Source organism: Leiobunum rupestre, chromosome 4, assembly GCF_980474605.1.
Source record: "Leiobunum rupestre chromosome 4, qqLeiRupe1.1.hap1, whole genome shotgun sequence".
Classification (NCBI taxonomy): Eukaryota; Metazoa; Arthropoda; class Arachnida; order Opiliones; family Sclerosomatidae; genus Leiobunum; species Leiobunum rupestre.
In genome coordinates this window covers 8561775-8580586 of record NC_143387.1, presented here as the reverse complement: position 1 = coordinate 8580586, position 18812 = coordinate 8561775, and the positions used below count along the sequence as shown (strand labels likewise).

The 18812-nt window shown below is 27.8% G+C and overlaps 1 protein-coding gene across 2 annotated transcripts; it reads left to right on the top strand.

Annotated features, from left to right (window-relative positions):
• The first annotated feature begins 440 nt into the window (after positions 1-440).
• Positions 441-16629, top strand: LOC149946008 (motile sperm domain-containing protein 2-like). Of its 2 annotated transcripts, XM_090171820.1 has the most exons (8): positions 443-722; positions 6680-6826; positions 8641-8727; positions 8792-8946; positions 12198-12258; positions 12412-12450; positions 14373-14497; positions 15894-16629. In XM_090171820.1, the coding sequence occupies exons 1-8, from the start codon at positions 629-631 to the stop codon at positions 15927-15929; spliced, it is 744 nt and encodes a 247-aa protein (XP_090027946.1). In that variant the 5' UTR covers positions 443-628; the 3' UTR covers positions 15930-16629. The 2 variants fall into 2 exon arrangements, with proteins under 2 accessions (XP_090027944.1, XP_090027946.1); XM_090171818.1 differs by lacking the exon at positions 15894-16629 and having other exon boundaries at positions 441-722; positions 14373-15887.
• The last annotated feature ends 2183 nt before the right edge of the window (positions 16630-18812 follow it).

The following is an 18812-nucleotide window of genomic DNA, read 5'->3' as shown; positions in this document are numbered from 1 at the left end:
AAACGTAAAGCAGATACAGATAAGACTAGTCTAGATTTGTAAATACATAGCCGCAGGCGATAAACAGCCGGAGGTTAGGGAAACCAATGGATTTGTAAGTGTATTATTGTTTCGTTTAACGAATAAGCCCTATCACAATATAACAGTTGTCAAGCGCCGTTTTTCGGAGAATGTGCATTATTTTAAATTATCAGCAAGGTCGCGGTCTCCCCCATCCAGGGGCCAACACTCGATCTTCAACAGTACCACATATTTTTAAGAGGTAACCTGTCGAGATAATAAGTATCTTGCGTACGTTTTCAAGGACTTACGTGAGTAAACGAAAACTCACTTTTAAGAAAAAAACACGCAAAAACGTTGGAAACCTACGTCAGAAAAAGATTAAATTGTTAATTTAATGATTTCCACCTAATATTATTTAGATTGTTTAATCAGCGCGGGTGTTGGGGGCGAACTCTCATGGATCTGCAAAGATAGTAATTGCGGTATTGACATCCCCCTCTCTTAGATTTTCGTACAGTCTTAATTTTTGAGGCCTACCTTCAAACAGGTATTCCTCCGGTAAACTGCTTTATACGAGATAGGAAACTTTGAACTTCGATATATCGTTCGTTAGTTCCTCACAACGATGGAGTCACCAAAGATTTCGGATCGTGTCTCGATGGAAGCCGTGAAAGAATTTAGGGAACTATTTTTCCATAAATACGAAAACGAGTCTCATGGTAAGAAATTTAATTTCACTAATTTATCAGTAGTTCTGGCGTGGTGTCAAATTACGTACGACTACTAGAACGTTAAATCATTAATCGTTTTAAATGATTCTTATGTTTAGTCTGTGTTTCTGGATTTCTGTGATTTGTCAGAGTAACGTTTTAGGAAGTCTGTGTTTTCTTGATATCTCTGATTTGTCAGAGTAACGCTTTAAGACATCTGTGTTTTCTTGATTTCTGTGATTTGTTCGAGTTACGTTTCATAACGTCCTTGTTTTCTTGATTTCTGTGATTTGTCAGAGTAACGTTTTATCACGTCTGTGTTTTTTTATTTATCATTTGTTAGTGTCTGTGTTTTACTTGATTTATCTTTTGTTGGTGTCTGTGTTTTACTTGAGTTATCCTTTGTTGGTGTCTGTGTTTTATTTGATTAATCCTTTGTTGGTGTCTATGTTTTACTTGAGTTATCCTTTGTTGGTGTCTGTGTTTTACTAAATTAATCCTTTGTTGGTGTCTGTGTTATTTTTATTAATCTTTTGTTGGTGTCTGTGTTATTTTTATTAATCTTTTGTTGGTGTCTGTGTTTTACTTGATTTATCAAAGAAATGTTTTCCATATAAGATGTCTTTTAATTTCGGAACATAATAAATCAGTGTAAATTTATTATCATTAATTATATTACTAAGTAAATACATTCGTAAATGAATTCAATTCAATTTATTTAAAACATTAAAAATATGGGACTGAATGGAAACATAAAAAGCTGGTAGTAAGATGAGGCTGTTAGAATGATTTAGTAGTCGACTTCACTTCACTTCTGACATTTATGCTAACTGAAGAAGAATGACTTTCAATAGGAAATTTTATTGCAGTAATCTCATCAGAATGCTTGAAATTGAAACTGCGAAAATAAATATTACACGGATATTTCGCTTTTTTTACAATAAATCTTAAAATATCTATTTGCTAATTTTATTGAACTGCAAATTGGGAAAATCCACCAAAAAGTTTTTGTTCATCGGAAATTTTTTTCCACAAACACTTACTTGAAGTTACCAATACAATTTCTGGTGCTTTTAGTTTTTCGAATTTTTTCAAATCTCTTTATTAGTAATAGTGCTAATTTTAAACAAGATTCCAAAGATTGTCTCTAAATTGCTAATTTAAATTTCACAAAAATAATGGCTGTCAGAGTGTAAGTTGATAATATTGGCTGAACTATGTAGATAACCACTGACACGCTCAATTTAAATTCATAAATTTGATGTCACTAGTACAGTAGATGGAAAATTCAGATTAATCAAAACAAGGGTATAATGAAATTTTTAATTAGCGAAATATAATAAAATTTCCATTAAGGTTTTACCGAAGTGGTAAACAATATTTGTTCTCGCTAATTATACCCAATATTTTTCGAATCATTTAATAGTTTGAAAAACATCTGTTTAAAAATAAAAATTGTCTTCTTTTCAAAAGTAATTGGGAAAAACATACACCGCAAAGAAGTCCTTGATTGTAGTATTTGTAAATTGAAATCCGATCGAAAATCTAACTTGAAGGTCCTCATAATCGATTGAAACCGTCGGGCTGAATTTTATTTTACGTAGCTTAAGGCAACGATTCTGTGGTTTAACTAGTTTACTATTCCAAAATACATGTAGCTTGCTTGATTCTGAAAGGATTTTTTTGTGCTCGATATATTTAGAAAATATAGTCTAAAGAGTAATAATTCATTTTCTGAAGCAGATAGTAAATCAATGCTATAAAATGCAATGCGAGTTGTATGTTCAATTAAAAGAACCATAGGGCACTCTGAATGTTTATGAATTTCCAAATTTAAGGTTCATCAACAATTCGAAATTTTTGTCACCGGGTTCAACATAAGCTACACGTAAGAGTGATTAGCTCTAGTTCCAAGTTGTATCAGATTTAGTTTCTAATCCATTTAATCAAACGGGTTTCATCATATCAAAAAAAATTATTGTTCTTATTAAGATAGTTTTAATAATTTTAAAATAAAGCACCATCATTATTTGTGTTAATATTATTCAATTAAATACATTAAAGGCTTTTTAAAAATATACATTAAAGACTATATAAAATTAAAACTATGCATTAAAGACTATTTAAAATTAAAACTATACATTAAAGACTATTTAAATTTAAAACTATGCATTAAAGACTATTTAAAATTAAAAATATACATTAAAGACTATTTAAAATTAAAAATATACATTAAAGACTATTTAAATTTAAAACTATGCATTAAAGACTATTTAAAATTAGAAATATACATTAAAGACTATTTAAAATTAAAAATATACATTAAAGACTATTTAAATTTAAAACTATGCATTAAAGACTATTTAAAATTAAAAATATACATTAAAGACTATTTAAAATTAAAAATATACATTAAAGACTATTTAAAATTAAAAATGTACATCAAACACTATTTAAAATTAAAACTATGCATTAAAGACTATTTAAAATTAAAAATATACATTAAAGACTATTTAAAATTAAAAATATACATTAAAGACTATTTAAAATTAAAAATGTACATCAAAGACTATTTAAAATATACATTAAAGACTACTTAAAAATATACATTAAAGACTTTAAAAGTGTACATCAAAGACTATTTAAAATTTACATTAAAGACTATTTAAAATTAAAAATGTACATCAAAGACTATTTAAAATTTACATTAAAGACTATTTAAAATTAAAAATGTACATCAAAGACTATTTAAAATATACATTAAAGACTACTTAAAAATATACATTAAAGACTTTAAAAGTGTACATCAAAGACTTTAAAAGTGTACATCAAAGACTATTTAAAATTTACATTAAAGACTATTTAAAATTAAAAATGTACATCAAAGACTATTTAAAATATACATTAAAGACTACTTAAAAATATACATTAAAGACTTTAAAAGTGTACATCAAAGACTATTTAAAATTTACATTAAAGACTATTTAAAATTAAAAATGTACATCAAAGACTATTTAAAATATACATTAAAGACTACTTAAAAATATACATTAAAGACTTTAAAACTGTACATCAAAGACTATTTAAAATTTACATTAAAGACTACTTAAAAATATACATTAAAGACTTTAAAAGTGTACATTAAGGACTATTTAAAATATACATTAAAGACTATTTAAAATTAAAAATATACATTAAAGACTATTTAAAATTAAAAATGTACATCGAAGACTATTTAAAATTAAAAATGTACATCGAAGACTATTTAAAAGTATACATTAAAGAATAAAGACTACTTAAAAATATGCATTAAAGACTTTAAAAGTGTACAATAAGGACTATTTAAAATATACATTAAAGGCTATTTAAATTAAAAATATACATTAATTATAAAGACTATTGAAAATTGAAAATATACATTAATTATAAAGACTATTGAAAATTTAAAATATACATTAAAGACTTGAAAATTAAAAATATACATTAAAGACTTGAAAATTAAAAATATACAATAAAGACTATTTAAATTATACACTAAAGACTATTTAAAATATGCATTAAAGACTATTAAAAATTATACATTAAAGACATTTTAGAAATATATATAAAAGACATTTTAAAAATATACTTTGAAGACATTTTAAAAATATACTTTGAAGACATTTTAAAAATATACTTTGAAGACATTTTAAAAATATACTTTGAAGACATTTTAAAAATATACTTTGAAGACATTTTAAAAATATACAATTGTCTTAAAAAAATCAAATTTAATTAAAAAAATTATTCGTGCATATAATGATGGTGATTTATTTTAAATTTCTCAAAACTTTCTTAATAAAAATATAAATTTGGTAAGCTTTGAAATACTTTTTACAATTAAAGAAATCAGGGTTGTTCAAAATGCATTTTGAGTTAGAAAAAGTATTTAGAATTTTACATTTTGCATTTTGAGTTTCTAGGAAACTATTGTCCATTTTACATTTTGCATATTGTGGGTTTGATACGTGGAAAAACATTTTCAAAATGTTTTTATTCTGGTACCATCGTCGCAGCTCTTGTTGAGAAAGTTCGTCTGCTATTTACTCCCAGGTAATCATAGATGGCTATACTCAGTTACTTACTTACTCCACGCTGACTTCGAGGAAGGTTTTGAAATCTCTATTATTACTAATTACTAGATAATAATAATAAATAATTAAAATTTAAAATTAAATAACTAATTAATCATAATTAATAATCAATTATCAATAACTCATAATCAATAACAAATAATACATAACCAATAATCAATTACCAATAATCAATAATCAATAAACAACAATCCATATTCAATATGCAATAATCAATAATCAACAATCAATATTCAATTTTCAATAATCAACAATCAATATTCAATATGCGATAATCAAAAATCAACAATCAATATTCAATATGAAAAAATCAATATTCAATAATTAATCATCAACAATCAACAATCAATATTCAATAATTAATCATAAACAGTCAACAATCAAAAATCAACAATCAATATTCAATAATCAATAATCAACAATCAATATTCAATATTCAATAATCAATCATCGATATTCAAAAATTAATAATCGATATTCAATAATCAATAATTAATTATTAATTAAATAACCAATTAATTATAATTACTAATCAATTATCAATAACCAATAATCAATTACTAATAATCAATAACTAATAATCAATAATCAATAACCAATAATCAATAATCAATAAACAACAATCAATATTCAATATAAATAATTAATAATCAACAATCAATATCCAATATGAAATAATCAATCATCGATATTCAAAAATTAATAATCGATATTCAATAATCAATAATTAATTATTAATTAAATAACCAATTAATTATAATTACTAATCAATTATCAATAACTAATAATCAATAACTAATAATCAATAATCAATAACCAATAATCAATAATCAATAATCAACAGTCAATATTAAATATGCAATAATCAATAATCAACAATCAATATTCAATATTCAAAATCAAGAATCAATATTCAATATGCGATAATCAAAAATCAACAAGTAATATTCAATATGCAAAAATCAATATTCAATAATTAATCATCAACAATCAACAATCAACAATCAATATTCAATAATCAACGATCAATATTCAATAGTCAATAATCAATAATCAACAATCAATAATCAATATGCAATAATCAATATTCAATAATCAATCATCAATAATCAATATTCAATAATCAACAGTCAACAGTCAATAATCAATCATCAATCATAGATATTCAATATTCAATAATCAATCATCGATATTCAAAATTAATAATCGATATTCAATAATCAATAATCACGTATTAATAATTAATTATTAACGATTAATAATTAATAATCACGTATTAATAATTAATTATTAATGATTAATAATTAATAATTAATAATTAATAATTAATAATTAATCGTTAATCGTTAATAATTAATAATTAATCATTAATCATAAATAATCAGTAATTAATAAACTATAATCAATAATGAATCATTAATTATTAATAATTGATAATAAATAATAAATAATAAATAATAAATAATTATTAATCGATTATTAATAATAAATAATTAATAAACGATAATTAATAATTAATAATTAATAATTAATAATTAATAATTAATAATTAATAATTAATAATTAATAATTAATTATTAATAATCAATAATTAATCATTAATTATTAATAATCGATAATAAATAATTAATAATTAATAATCGATTATTAATAATAAATAATCGATTATTAATTATTAATTAATTATCACGTTTTTTGCGCTTAGCCTCGACTGTAGCCAACTACGGTTAAGACCTTTGTAAATAAATAGCATGGTGAAGGTTATCTTACCGCGTTACCAAAATTGTACTTTAAGACGAATGATATTTAACGATTGTAACTTTGATACTTTAGATGATTATGAGAAATGTGACGTTGATAGACTACGTTCAGATGACAACTACTGCAGAAAATTTATAGCAGCCGAACATGGGAAAAGTGACCAAGCCTGCGAGCGAGCTCAAGTGGTTTTCAAATGGAGAAAGGAAATGAAAATCAAAGGTATGGGTGATTTTGACCTTCAAACGTTTATCTCGAAAATGTCTCAAATTATTTTAATAAATAATAACTTCAACAATTAGGGGTATTGAAAATGGTCATTTTGACCTTCTAAATGTTGATTTCGACCTTCAAAACGTGAATCTTGGAAATGCATCAAAATCTTTCAATGAAGACCTACTCTTGACCTTCGAAATTACGGTCTTTTTAATTTGATATTTAATTCGTAAGATTGGAATTATATTCAATAAGGCTATCATTTAGTAAAATACATTATTGCTAGCTGCGAATGGAGTTATGTAGATTTGACGTCATACTCTTAAAAAAAAATTGAAAACAAAGATTGCAATACGATGGAGAAAACGTAGTTCCATAAGTCTATAATTTTGTTGCATAAGTATGTCAGTTACGTAAAGTAATACGAACTCGCATTAAAAGGTGGCTCTAATGATACGCGAGAAACACTATCACACGCCGGTCCTTCATCTTGCCAGTTGTCACTCACTATGACGACGAGGCAAAGAGGACGTATTATGCTTAAAGGGAATATGCACTCAACGGGGTTTAGAGCACTAACACTTGAAGGGAATACGAAACTTTGTTCTTAAGTATTATCATATTAATTAATTATTATAAATCGATTTGGTTTTTATAAATATTAATTACATTTTATTCAAATTATTTTGTTGTTTTTATTTGGATATCTGTGGTAATTAATTACTAAAATAATAAAATGATTAATAGTAATAAATAAATAAATAAATTAAACAATTATTAGTAAAAAATAAATCAATTAATTACTTAATAATAGTGATAAATTAATAAAATAATTAAATCAATTAATTAATAATAGCAGATAATAGTAATAAGTTAATAAAATAAATCGATTTATTTAAATAAATAATAGTAATAAATAAATAAATAAAATAATTAAAAGTAACAAATAAATTAATTAATCAATTAATTAAATAAATAAATAAATAATAAATAGTAATAAATAAGTAAATTAATTAATTAATTAAATAAATAGATAATAAATAGTAATAAATAAATTAATTAATTAATTAAATAAATACTAAATAGTAATAAATAAGTAAATTAATTAATTAATTAAATACATAGATAATAAATAGTAATAAATAAATAAATTAATTAATTAAATAAATAATAAATAGTAATAAATAAGTAAATTAATTAATTAAATAAATAATAAATAGTAATAAATAAATAAATTAATTAATAGTAATAAATAAATTAATTAATTAATAGTAATAAATAAATAAATAAATTAATAGTAATACATTAAATAATAATTATTATTATTATAATTAATATAACTCAATAATTAATTAATTTTTAAAAATTACTCATTTCAGACTGAACATTATCCTTACAGTATTTTGCAAAATACTTTTAGAATTAGGAATGAGTTAATTTGGTATTTTTGAGATTTTCCGTTATTAGTAACTTCGCTCAATAGATGGCAGAATCTCAGTTATACAAAATTCAAAAAGTTGGTAAAACTAAATGTAAGTGGAAACTCAGTCAGTTTGCAAAATCTTAATTACATATTCTGGAGTTAGAAAATAATTAAAATTTAGTTCTGATAATATCCAAGAATAATTTTTTCGTCTTTTAGCTGTATGATTAATTGATTTTTGTCTCAAAGAAATCCAAATGAGGCGAACATATTTTATCTGATGTGATCGGTTTTAAACAAGAGCGTGACAAATATACCTTAAGAGATAGGAATCATTTTTGTTAACCATAATTCCATTCCTTAAATAAAATTAAAAATTAATAATTTATTTTAACAGATATCAAAGAAAGTAATTTACTACGAGAAATTCTGGAAGTCGAGAAAGTGTACAACTTCAATGAGGACAAATCCGGAAACCCAGTGGGTAGGTTTGCGAATGAAAAATATCTCTTAAAAAGCATCGATTTTAATTTATTTACCATATACAGTAATTGGCGATGTAAAACTTCACAATAAGGATTCTGAAAAATCTGAAGAATTGAAGAGAGTAATTATATATTGGTTGGAGAAAATGCTAAAAGAATCCCCAAACGAGCAAGTTTCTGCTCTACTTGATTGCAACAGCGCGGGATTATCAAATATGGTAAACAAGCATCGCTAATATTATGTTCTAAGAACGGATCAAAGCAGCTGAGAACAAACAAACTTAATATTGCTTAAATATTTTTAAATGTTTAATATAAATAATAATTATAAGTAATTATATGCTAAATATTCAGATTTATATAATAATTATATACAAAATATTCAGATTTATATAATAATTATATACAAAATATTCAGATTTATATAATAATTTTATACAAAATATTCAGATTTATATAATAATTATATACAAAATATTCAGATTTATATAATAATTATATACAAAATATTCAGTTTTATATAATAATTATATACAAAATATTCAGTTTTATATAATAATTATATACAAAATATTCAGTTTTATATAATAATTATATACAAAATATTCAGTTTTATATAATAATTATATACAAAATATTCAGTTTTATATAATAATTATATACAAAATATTCAGTTTCATATAATAATTATATACAAAATATTCAGTTTTATATAATAATTATATACAAAATATTCAGTTTTATATAATAATTATAAACAAAATATTCAGTTTCATATAATAATTATATACAAAATATTCAGTTTTATATAATAATTATATACAAAATATTCAGTTTTATATAATAATTATAAACAAAATATTAAATAATTAAATTAAATTATATTACAATCATAACTTTAATGGCTTTAAAAGTAGCTCGATGATTTAGGCCTAAGGTGGTGCCTTGCTAGCTGATATTATTAAAAATATTATTTATCGGATTATTTGAAAATATAATTGACGTAACTAGTTGTAAAATAAGTAGTATTTTTGACTCACAGTGCATATTGCTTAATTAAGCTCGGCTCATAAAATTCGATAGCATCTTGTTTGTTATCAGCTGCTAAAGGCTGTTCTCAGTTGTGCATATTCGAAAGCGGTATTATTTTAAAAAGTAGCGAGCAATAATTCGAGCAGGTTTAATATTAGTGGCTTCACAATTGAAAACTCACGATAAAGCTGAATTCATCAAGATGCGAATATTAGACTGCCGCTAAGTTATAGACGCACCCAAGCAGACGCGCTACATAATGTAAAATGTAGCGTTCGAAGCGCCATCTCTCACTATTAATCTCAAGTTTGGTGGCGCTTTAGGCTAGGCGCCCACTGGCTCCCCGTTTCGTATCCGTCCTGCCTTCCACAAGGCATTGTCTCCGTTACGAAGAGCAGTGAGTGCTTGGCCTAGGCCGCGTAGAATCTAACGCTTAAGAATATTTATCGGGTATTCGGGTTTGAAATCAGACGCAAAAACTTTAGCGGTGAATTTGAAACACGGGTAGTATGTTTATGTTAGCTAACATGTTTTATAATTAAATACCAAAGTTTTTGTGGTTTGTTTATGAAAAAAGTATTAGTAAAAGTGTTTTCTACTGAAAATCTGTTTTTTTTTTGGTAAAAATGGTTAATATTTGTGCTTTTACGCATTGCAATAACTTTACAACAAGTAAAACAATACCTGAAAAGGTTTCATTCCATAAGTAGGAATAAATTATAATATTATTTAGATAAATGTTCATTCTTATTTAAAATCTTTATGTAACTATAGGTTTCCCTTATATAAACCTACAATACTTTATCAATGGATAATTGCTGTAAATCGCGACAACTGGACACCTTCAAATCATGATTTAATTTGTAATGATCACTTTTTAGAATGGGATATACAATTTATAAATGGCAAATGGTGGGTCACGCCAAAAGCCATTCCAACTCCGGTTTTGTTTCCATAGAATTAAAACAAGTAAAAATAGTCTATTTTTTTTATTTAATGTAAAGAAAGTGAAATAGAAAAAACCGGTGATGCTAACGTCTCACCTTTAAATTTTGACCAAGGATCATTTCGTGTAGGTTTAATTACGTTATAATGATTTGAGCGAGATCACCTTGGTTTTTAGCCAACTTTGTTAAGTTGTTATGAAGAGATATTCCTCTCTATATAAAAGAAATGTAGTCTAAGAACTAGAACTAGAACTTGCTGTATTACGAAATATTGTTGGCGTGGACATCTTCCCAGATCTCTATGAACATATGTTTGATGCTGAAGTTGGAATTGAACCTCATCGGATCAGTTTGATTAAGAAAGTTATTAATTTATATTGCTAGCTCAGACTCCACAAATTAGCGAAGAACAAAAATCTAGAAATGAAGGGTCAAGCCATCAGACTTAAATTGTCAAAGCTCATTTTATTTCAAGGATAATCATCAATTTAATTTACTTTTGTTTACAATTTAGAATCTCAGAATATTCCGGGTTATTCCCATCACAATCCATAACCACAACACCGGTATAGTACACGAGTTACTTAAACCTTTGACAAAATATCATTTCGTCAATTAGATTTTTTTTTATTTATTAAAAGATCATCTGCTGCTTTTTATTAGGGTTTCGAAAGAATTAATTGACTTATTTACAAATTATAATTAAAGTTAACCTTATTTTAAATTATCACAGTCGAAATATTCGCGAATCACGTCAGAGTACCTAAAAGATTACAAACACCATGATGCTTTTTATTTTCTCACCTAATCGACAGGCGTCGCTGAAAAGTAGTACCACAGGAATACGGAACAACTACCGGTTGTCTGCTAGTCGTCGCCTCCGTATTAACCACCCGTACAATCTTGGGTTTATTTCTTTATTATGTCTATGTCAAACTGCCTTTCTCGCGTTGGAATACGCTAAGCTGATAATCACCGTTAAAAGTTGAATAATTCAACTTTGATGTTTTTATTTTTTTTTAAACAATACACTTCAATGCTTTCGCATTGCAACATTTTCTTACGTATTTAAAATCAGCTTAAAAATTACACCTTTATAAACTATTTTATAAAATAATGATAATTAGTTCAAAATACTAATTACAGATTTTAAAATCAACGGTATTTATTGTGCACAATATTTAAAAATTATACAACCCGACAATAGTTTCGGCTTGCTTAGGCCATCTTCAGGGGAACAATACAATAATTTTTAAATATTGTGCACAATAAGTACCGTTGATTTAAAAAAAATAGTTTCTTTATGCATAAGTAGCCACAAATAATTTAGTTTTGAAATATTTTAATTTTAGCCAGGTTAACCAAATTAATTCCATTGAAATGTACACTATACGGTACCAAGATCGTACTTATTTATCTTTACAGATAATATGTTGAGACCTATATAACAATAAGCTTTTTATTAACACGAAATTTTTAATTTTTCGCAGGACATCGATATCGTATTTTTCTTGGTGTATTTATTGATGAAGTACTATCCGGAATCATTCGGTAAGCGTTACATTGGATTCTTTATTTTCCGGCTTAGACCTACAAAAATGAATAATTATAAAAATATTTCAAGAATTTTATACATAAATCTACTTTATCACTATTATATAATTGTAAAAAGTAATGAAGTTTTTAATATTTTTGTTTAAATAGGTGTAATAATGATTTACGACATGCCATGGGTTTTTAACGGTAAGTGTGCTAATTATTTAAGTTATTTATTATTATTATTAATGTGAACACATAGTTAAAAGATAATATTAAACTTTATTCTGGTATTAAGAAGAATAATATTGTTCCATAAGTTTGTCACTTTGGGGTAAATTTTACTGAGAGCTAGTAACGGAGTGACGTCATCACCAGAAGAAAATCTCCCCCTAGCGAGGCGCTGTCAAAGGCTACGTGTGACGCGTTAGCAAGCGGACGCAAAAAGGCGACGAAGTCCGTAATGCAGTCTGTCTTGTGAATAGCTCTCAGTAAAACCTTTGCATGTGAATAATACGAAGTGTCACACTTATGTAAAAATATTATTCACTTATGGTATTAATATAAGCTTCTGGTACCTTCCTTGCAAACGCCGTAGTGAAAATTGGTCTGCTTTAAAATCAGAAAACGAAAATATGCTTTGGTCCCATTCGACCGAAATCCCATTCGTTCGAAAACGATTTAACATTGAGACCCAATCGATCGAAAATACCCCAATTGTGCGGTTTACAGCCCAATTTTGCACGTTTATATTATTTTTTATAGTACATCAAATTTCGTTTTTATGAGACGTTTTTTAAATAGGTTTACTTCTTATATAAATAAGTGTTGATAGTCTTATTGGAGCCAGTTAGCTAAAATGGAGAAAATAGCTCACAAAGGAGGGTTTTTGTATTCTTGATATAAATAAAAAGTTCAAAGTGTAAATATATTTATAAAAGCGCGCCACCCTAGGGAAGTGAGAGACTAACCTAACCTAACCTAACCTAACCTAACCTAACCTAACCTAACCTTACCGTTAGTACACCTGTAGCAATTTTGTTTAGGTATAACGTTTTTTGCGTACCCTGCTATATCTCGGGGCAAAAGTAAAAAAACAAAACAAAAGGTCCCAATGAACCGAATCCGCCTTTTTGGCTATATTTCGGAAACATATTGAATTCGGTCGAATGGGAATATACCAAAAATATAGATGGCGATCGTTTGTGTAAAAGAGTGTAACAAAAAACGAAAGAAGAAGAACGAAGTATATTCTAAGGTTCCGGAATTCATTCTTGGTATTTATAAAGTACTTTGCCCTACTCAGAACTTTTAAGCGCAGGGCGAAGTAATGAGGCTATGCTAAAGTTGGCGCCAAACAACACTATGGTGCTTTCCCGCTTCTATTTAATAACAGCACGCGACGAATGCTCAGTGGCTCGTGTAAATTTCAACGTGTCATCGAGCTTGCGTCGCGCGCCGTTATTAAATAGAAGCGGGGAAGTTCCTAGTGTTGTGTAGCTGCTCATCCTCTTTCGTACTTCGTGATAGTAGATCCAACCAATCATAATTGGCCATTTTACTCGGGAAACTAATGAAATTTTAAAGATTCGGTGGCCGTTAATTGGAGGTTCCAAAACACAACTCAAACCACTTAAAAGAGTGTGACCATCAAAGCAAAAATTTAGTCGTGATCCCGTGAGAATGTGTCCAATCTCCCCGCTAGGTCCGTAATTGTGGCCTGAAAGTAATTACTGGATTTCAACCATTATTTATTTATCTGTAATTTATTTTAACATAATAAGAAAGAAAATTCCATAGTCTACTTAAAGGGAATATAATCTGCAAAGTAATCTTTATGGAAGACCCCTTCAATTTTTAAAAATTCCCTGTACAGTGGCGACAAACATTTTTAAGGCCAAAGGCAGAGCGGCCAGAGCACAAACGTTGGTGTTCCAAACCAAATACCCGAGGTATTATTAACTGCGCAAGCTTATAGACGAACGCGCCATCTACTAGTGAGAAGAAAAATGTTTCGTATTTAATTTCCCTTTCCATTTTTCTTCGCAACATAAATACAATTAGCTTTCGATAATCTTTCGTAGATGACGCCACTATAAATACTGAAATGGCTTATTTTATATTTTTAGCTGTTTGGAACATGGTGAAACCATTACTTCCAGCAGAGCTTCGGAAGAAGATTAAATTCGTCAATCGGAACACCATCAAGGAATTTATGGACCCAAAGTTTATACCAACGAGAATGGGCGGTGAAGTGAGTTACACATTCAATTCCTTTCAATCACAAACCCAATATGCGCCTTGAAACTTTATATTTTCAGAAACTTTTTTCTATAATAATAATATATAGGAACCATAGATTTTTATATTTTGAGGAACTTTATTCCATAATAATAATATATATAGTAATCATAATTTATTTTTTTTTGAAATATAACATAACAAAATGGAGGCATTACAAAACTTTAAATTTAAAAACTAATGAATTTTATAAAGGCAAGATTTTCTTAAAAGTTTAATTGGGCAAATTAATTTTAAACTTCGTCATAAAGTAGGCGGAAAAATTACTTTAGTCCCATTCGACCGAAATCCCATTCGACCGAAGGCGGTTTTTGAGGTGTCCCATTCGACCGAATTCCGCCGAAACGTGCGGTTTTTATGTGTCCCATTCGACCGAACGCTTTATGTGTCCCATTCGACCGAACGCTTTTATGTGTCCCATTCGACCGAACGCTGCTATATAAATTGGCTTTTGCTATGTTTTCAATTTAGTTACTGAAGTCGTTTGCAATGGAGCGGATAGCTAATAAAGGAGGGTACTTATACATCAATAATAATTATTTATTCCATCTTAATAAAAAGAAAGATACAAATTGCTATTCTAACTTAACTTAACCTAACCTAACCTAACCTAACCTAAACATGGATCTTCGATAGTACATACCTTATAAATAAAATACCAAATCACCCCGCCAATTGGGCTACATTTTAAAATTCTTTCGGTCGAATGGGATTCGGTCGAATGGGATTTCGGTCGAATGGGAATAAACGGAAAAATTAGCGTTTATTCAGTTTACATATACTCTGCCAAAACTAGAATTTCAAAAACTTCTGGTTTTTCTTCTATATTAAGCAGATGATTTATTTATTAAAAACCCGAGTGTATCTGTAAAGCACCCATATGTAAAATCCCGTAGTTTTTGACTCTATGGAAACCTGAAAGGCTTATTTTTTGATCTAATTTTGGACGAAATGTTACAATAATAATAAAATTAGTCTAATCATAAATGATGATAATGATGAAATATTTTGTACTTATTTCTCATCAACAAATCGGCCAAATGTAATTTTAAAAGCGAAAACATTCTACATAGAAAAATAATCTACTAACACTGTCTTGTTACGACTGGATTTTACCGTAACTAGCGCCGTTTAATAATAACTAGCCTAATAAGCGACTTTCAACAATATTTGACACATGTGCAGTTAGACAAAAAAGCATACGTCATACCTTAGCGTGACCTCGGTGACCTATGATTATTTGTTAGTTAAAATTCTGGGATTTCCCCTTTTACTGAGCACGACTACACATATTATTTCCGTAACAAAATGTACTTTTATTAATCTGACATTGGATTTCGTTCTTTTAGGATGCCACAGTATATAAATATATACCATCGACATAAGCTGCTTTCTGAATGGGAAAATTTTAAACGAAAATTCCTTATTCCGGAAGTTAATGAATCTAAGTTATCTGATAGATTCAGATTATTTTTAATATAGAATTTTCCCCAACGCGAACATTGCCGTATTGTCCAAAGTGGAATTATTCTTCATAATTAAAATGTCGATTACACTACCTGACTATTAAGTAACCGATAACTTCGGTTCATTAACTTCTGTTGATATGGAATTCAAATGTATTTTATTATTCATTGTAACGATTTATTTAAGCTGTTTCGTATAATTAAAGCATATATAACCCTTAAGATACAACCATTTCAGCAAGAATTCACTAACTAGAGATAGAAATAACTAAAATGCCTGCAGTTCTAGTCTCTTAAAAATATAGCTCAATATGAAATCCGAAGCATTTTTATGTTTTTGCTTTGCGTAATGGGTAACAAGAAAAAAATCTAAATTGTAGGCCTTAACTGTTACAGGATACGATTGAATGTCATTAAATCGAAACGTTTACTGTTGTTCCAACTGTTGTAGGGCTAAAAATAGGGTAACTGATATTTAATGGGGCCCAATTCTGATAACACGGCCCTGATTGTATATAAATGATCTTATTATTATAATTATTTAATTTCTCTGAGTTGTTCTTTTTGTTACAAATAATCGATGTACAGTTAATTAATAAAATTATATTTTTATAATACACATATGACTTACCATTACTTCAAAACAATTGTCGTACCGTACGTAGAAATTAAATTTTAATAAGATGGACTAGATTTTTATAAAAAGTTTTCCACTTAAAAAAACTGTAAAAGTAACAGTCTGTGAATAATAAAACTCCGTCTAGAATCTTACAAGTTATCTCGACGCGTTTTCCAAGACATTCTTTATGGAAGAACCCTAACAAATTTGAGCGCTAATTCACTAACTAGCGCCAGAAATATCTGAAGTCATATTATAGGGAGGAAAATATTGGAACTGTTGGTTTTCCACACCAAATACCAAAAGTTGCTTGCTTCAAATTTAATTGCTAAGATGTAAGAAATATTACTTAATAATAATGAGCTAATACCCAAAGTCATCAAGCGACTTTTAAATCCATTAATTCAGGTGGCTGGGTTAAAGCCCTCATGCCACGCGAGCCAACCGCTCCCTACACTTACTATTACCGTTAACCTCTACAATTGTTTATGGAAGGGGAAACCAAAGAGCTCGGGGAAAACACCTCAAATCAGTGGGGAATGCAAACTCAACGCGGAAGAAGCGGTTCCGAGTTTTCACTCAGTGCCACAAGCTGGGATCAAACTCGGCTCTTCTTGATGCGATTCGAAAGTGCTAACCACTCCACCTTTTTAAAAACTTAATTATCACACAAAGGGTGCTAAAATCTTACTTCAATCGGTTTTCGTAACTTCAGTTGTTGGAAGGTTTTTCTCTGTTATTATTTCAAAACTATCACCAAAATTGGACAGTTCCAAATTCGACATTGGTTGAAAATTACAATGAAAAATGTCTCCTATTTGATCCAATTTAATTGATTTAATATGTCACTTTATTTCGATTTCGTTAAAAAAAATTGATCCACACACAATTGTATTCAAAATTGATCCAAACACAATTGTAATCAAAATTGATCGAAACACAATTGTATTCAAAAATGATCCAAACACAATTGTAATCAAAATTGATCCAAACACAATTGTATTCAAAATTGATCCAAACACAATTGTATTCAAAATTGATCCAAACGCAATTGTATTCAAAATTGACCCAAACACAATTGTATTCAAAATTGATCCAAACAGAATTGTATTCAAAATTGATCCAAACACAATTGTATTCACAATTGATCCAAACACAATTGTATTCACAATTGATGTGTCTGGATTAGAGATCGGCGTTTGAAAAAGAAATTATCCAATTATTTATTTTTACTCATAACCGCAAATTATATAAAAAATATACGAAAAAACCGATTTTTTTTGCATGTTAAATCGTTGTTTATTCGTATAAAATGTTCATAAAAAAACAATTAACCCAACTTTTTATGGTTAATCGAAATTTTACCGGTTAATTTATTCGTTCCGCCGACCTCTAGTCTGGATTCCAGTTGGATCCCAAATTAGGATATTGGATCAAGTCCATCTTATAGTTTCCGATGGGAGTCAACGTGTTCCTGTTTCCATACAGGTAGCTTGACTAAAATGTTATTAAGAAATAGGGCAGTGGAAATAAGCAAGGCATTATTAATGCTCTTACTCGGCGTTGCCAGATTTCCAAAATGAAATTATCGATCCATTGAAAAATGTTAGATTTTCAGTCCAAATTATTGTAGGCAAAATATTCGGCCAAATAAATTCATATTTAAATAGCCAAAACCAGAGTAACCAAACTAAGTATAATAACGAACTAGGCTAATACCCAAGACACCACCTGAAGCAACATTCATCTAGCGACTTTTATTGCCATTAATTCAGGTGGCCAGGCTATATTGACACTTATGAACATATGAACACTGAACACTATCCTGTGTGATACAGTCACTCGAAGAGTACTATTTACTTCTGAAAAAGCTGGTTGAAATTGACTTATATTGACCCTTTATTGACCCGCACTCGTTCGCCGAAAAATTCGAAGTGGGTCTATATTCAATTTTAGGTATTACTATCTACGAAGTATCGTTGCATAAAAATTCAAACTCAACCACCTTTACCACCGGAGATATAAGCGTTTTTCCATATTTTTATCGATGAGTGGTCGAGATGCGGTGTATCGTACAATGTTTTTATTTCAAATCGCCAATCATTCAAATACTAAGATGATCTCGGTACCAATTTGTTAATTTGCTTATAAAAACCGAACCAATATGAATTTTGTGAAAATAT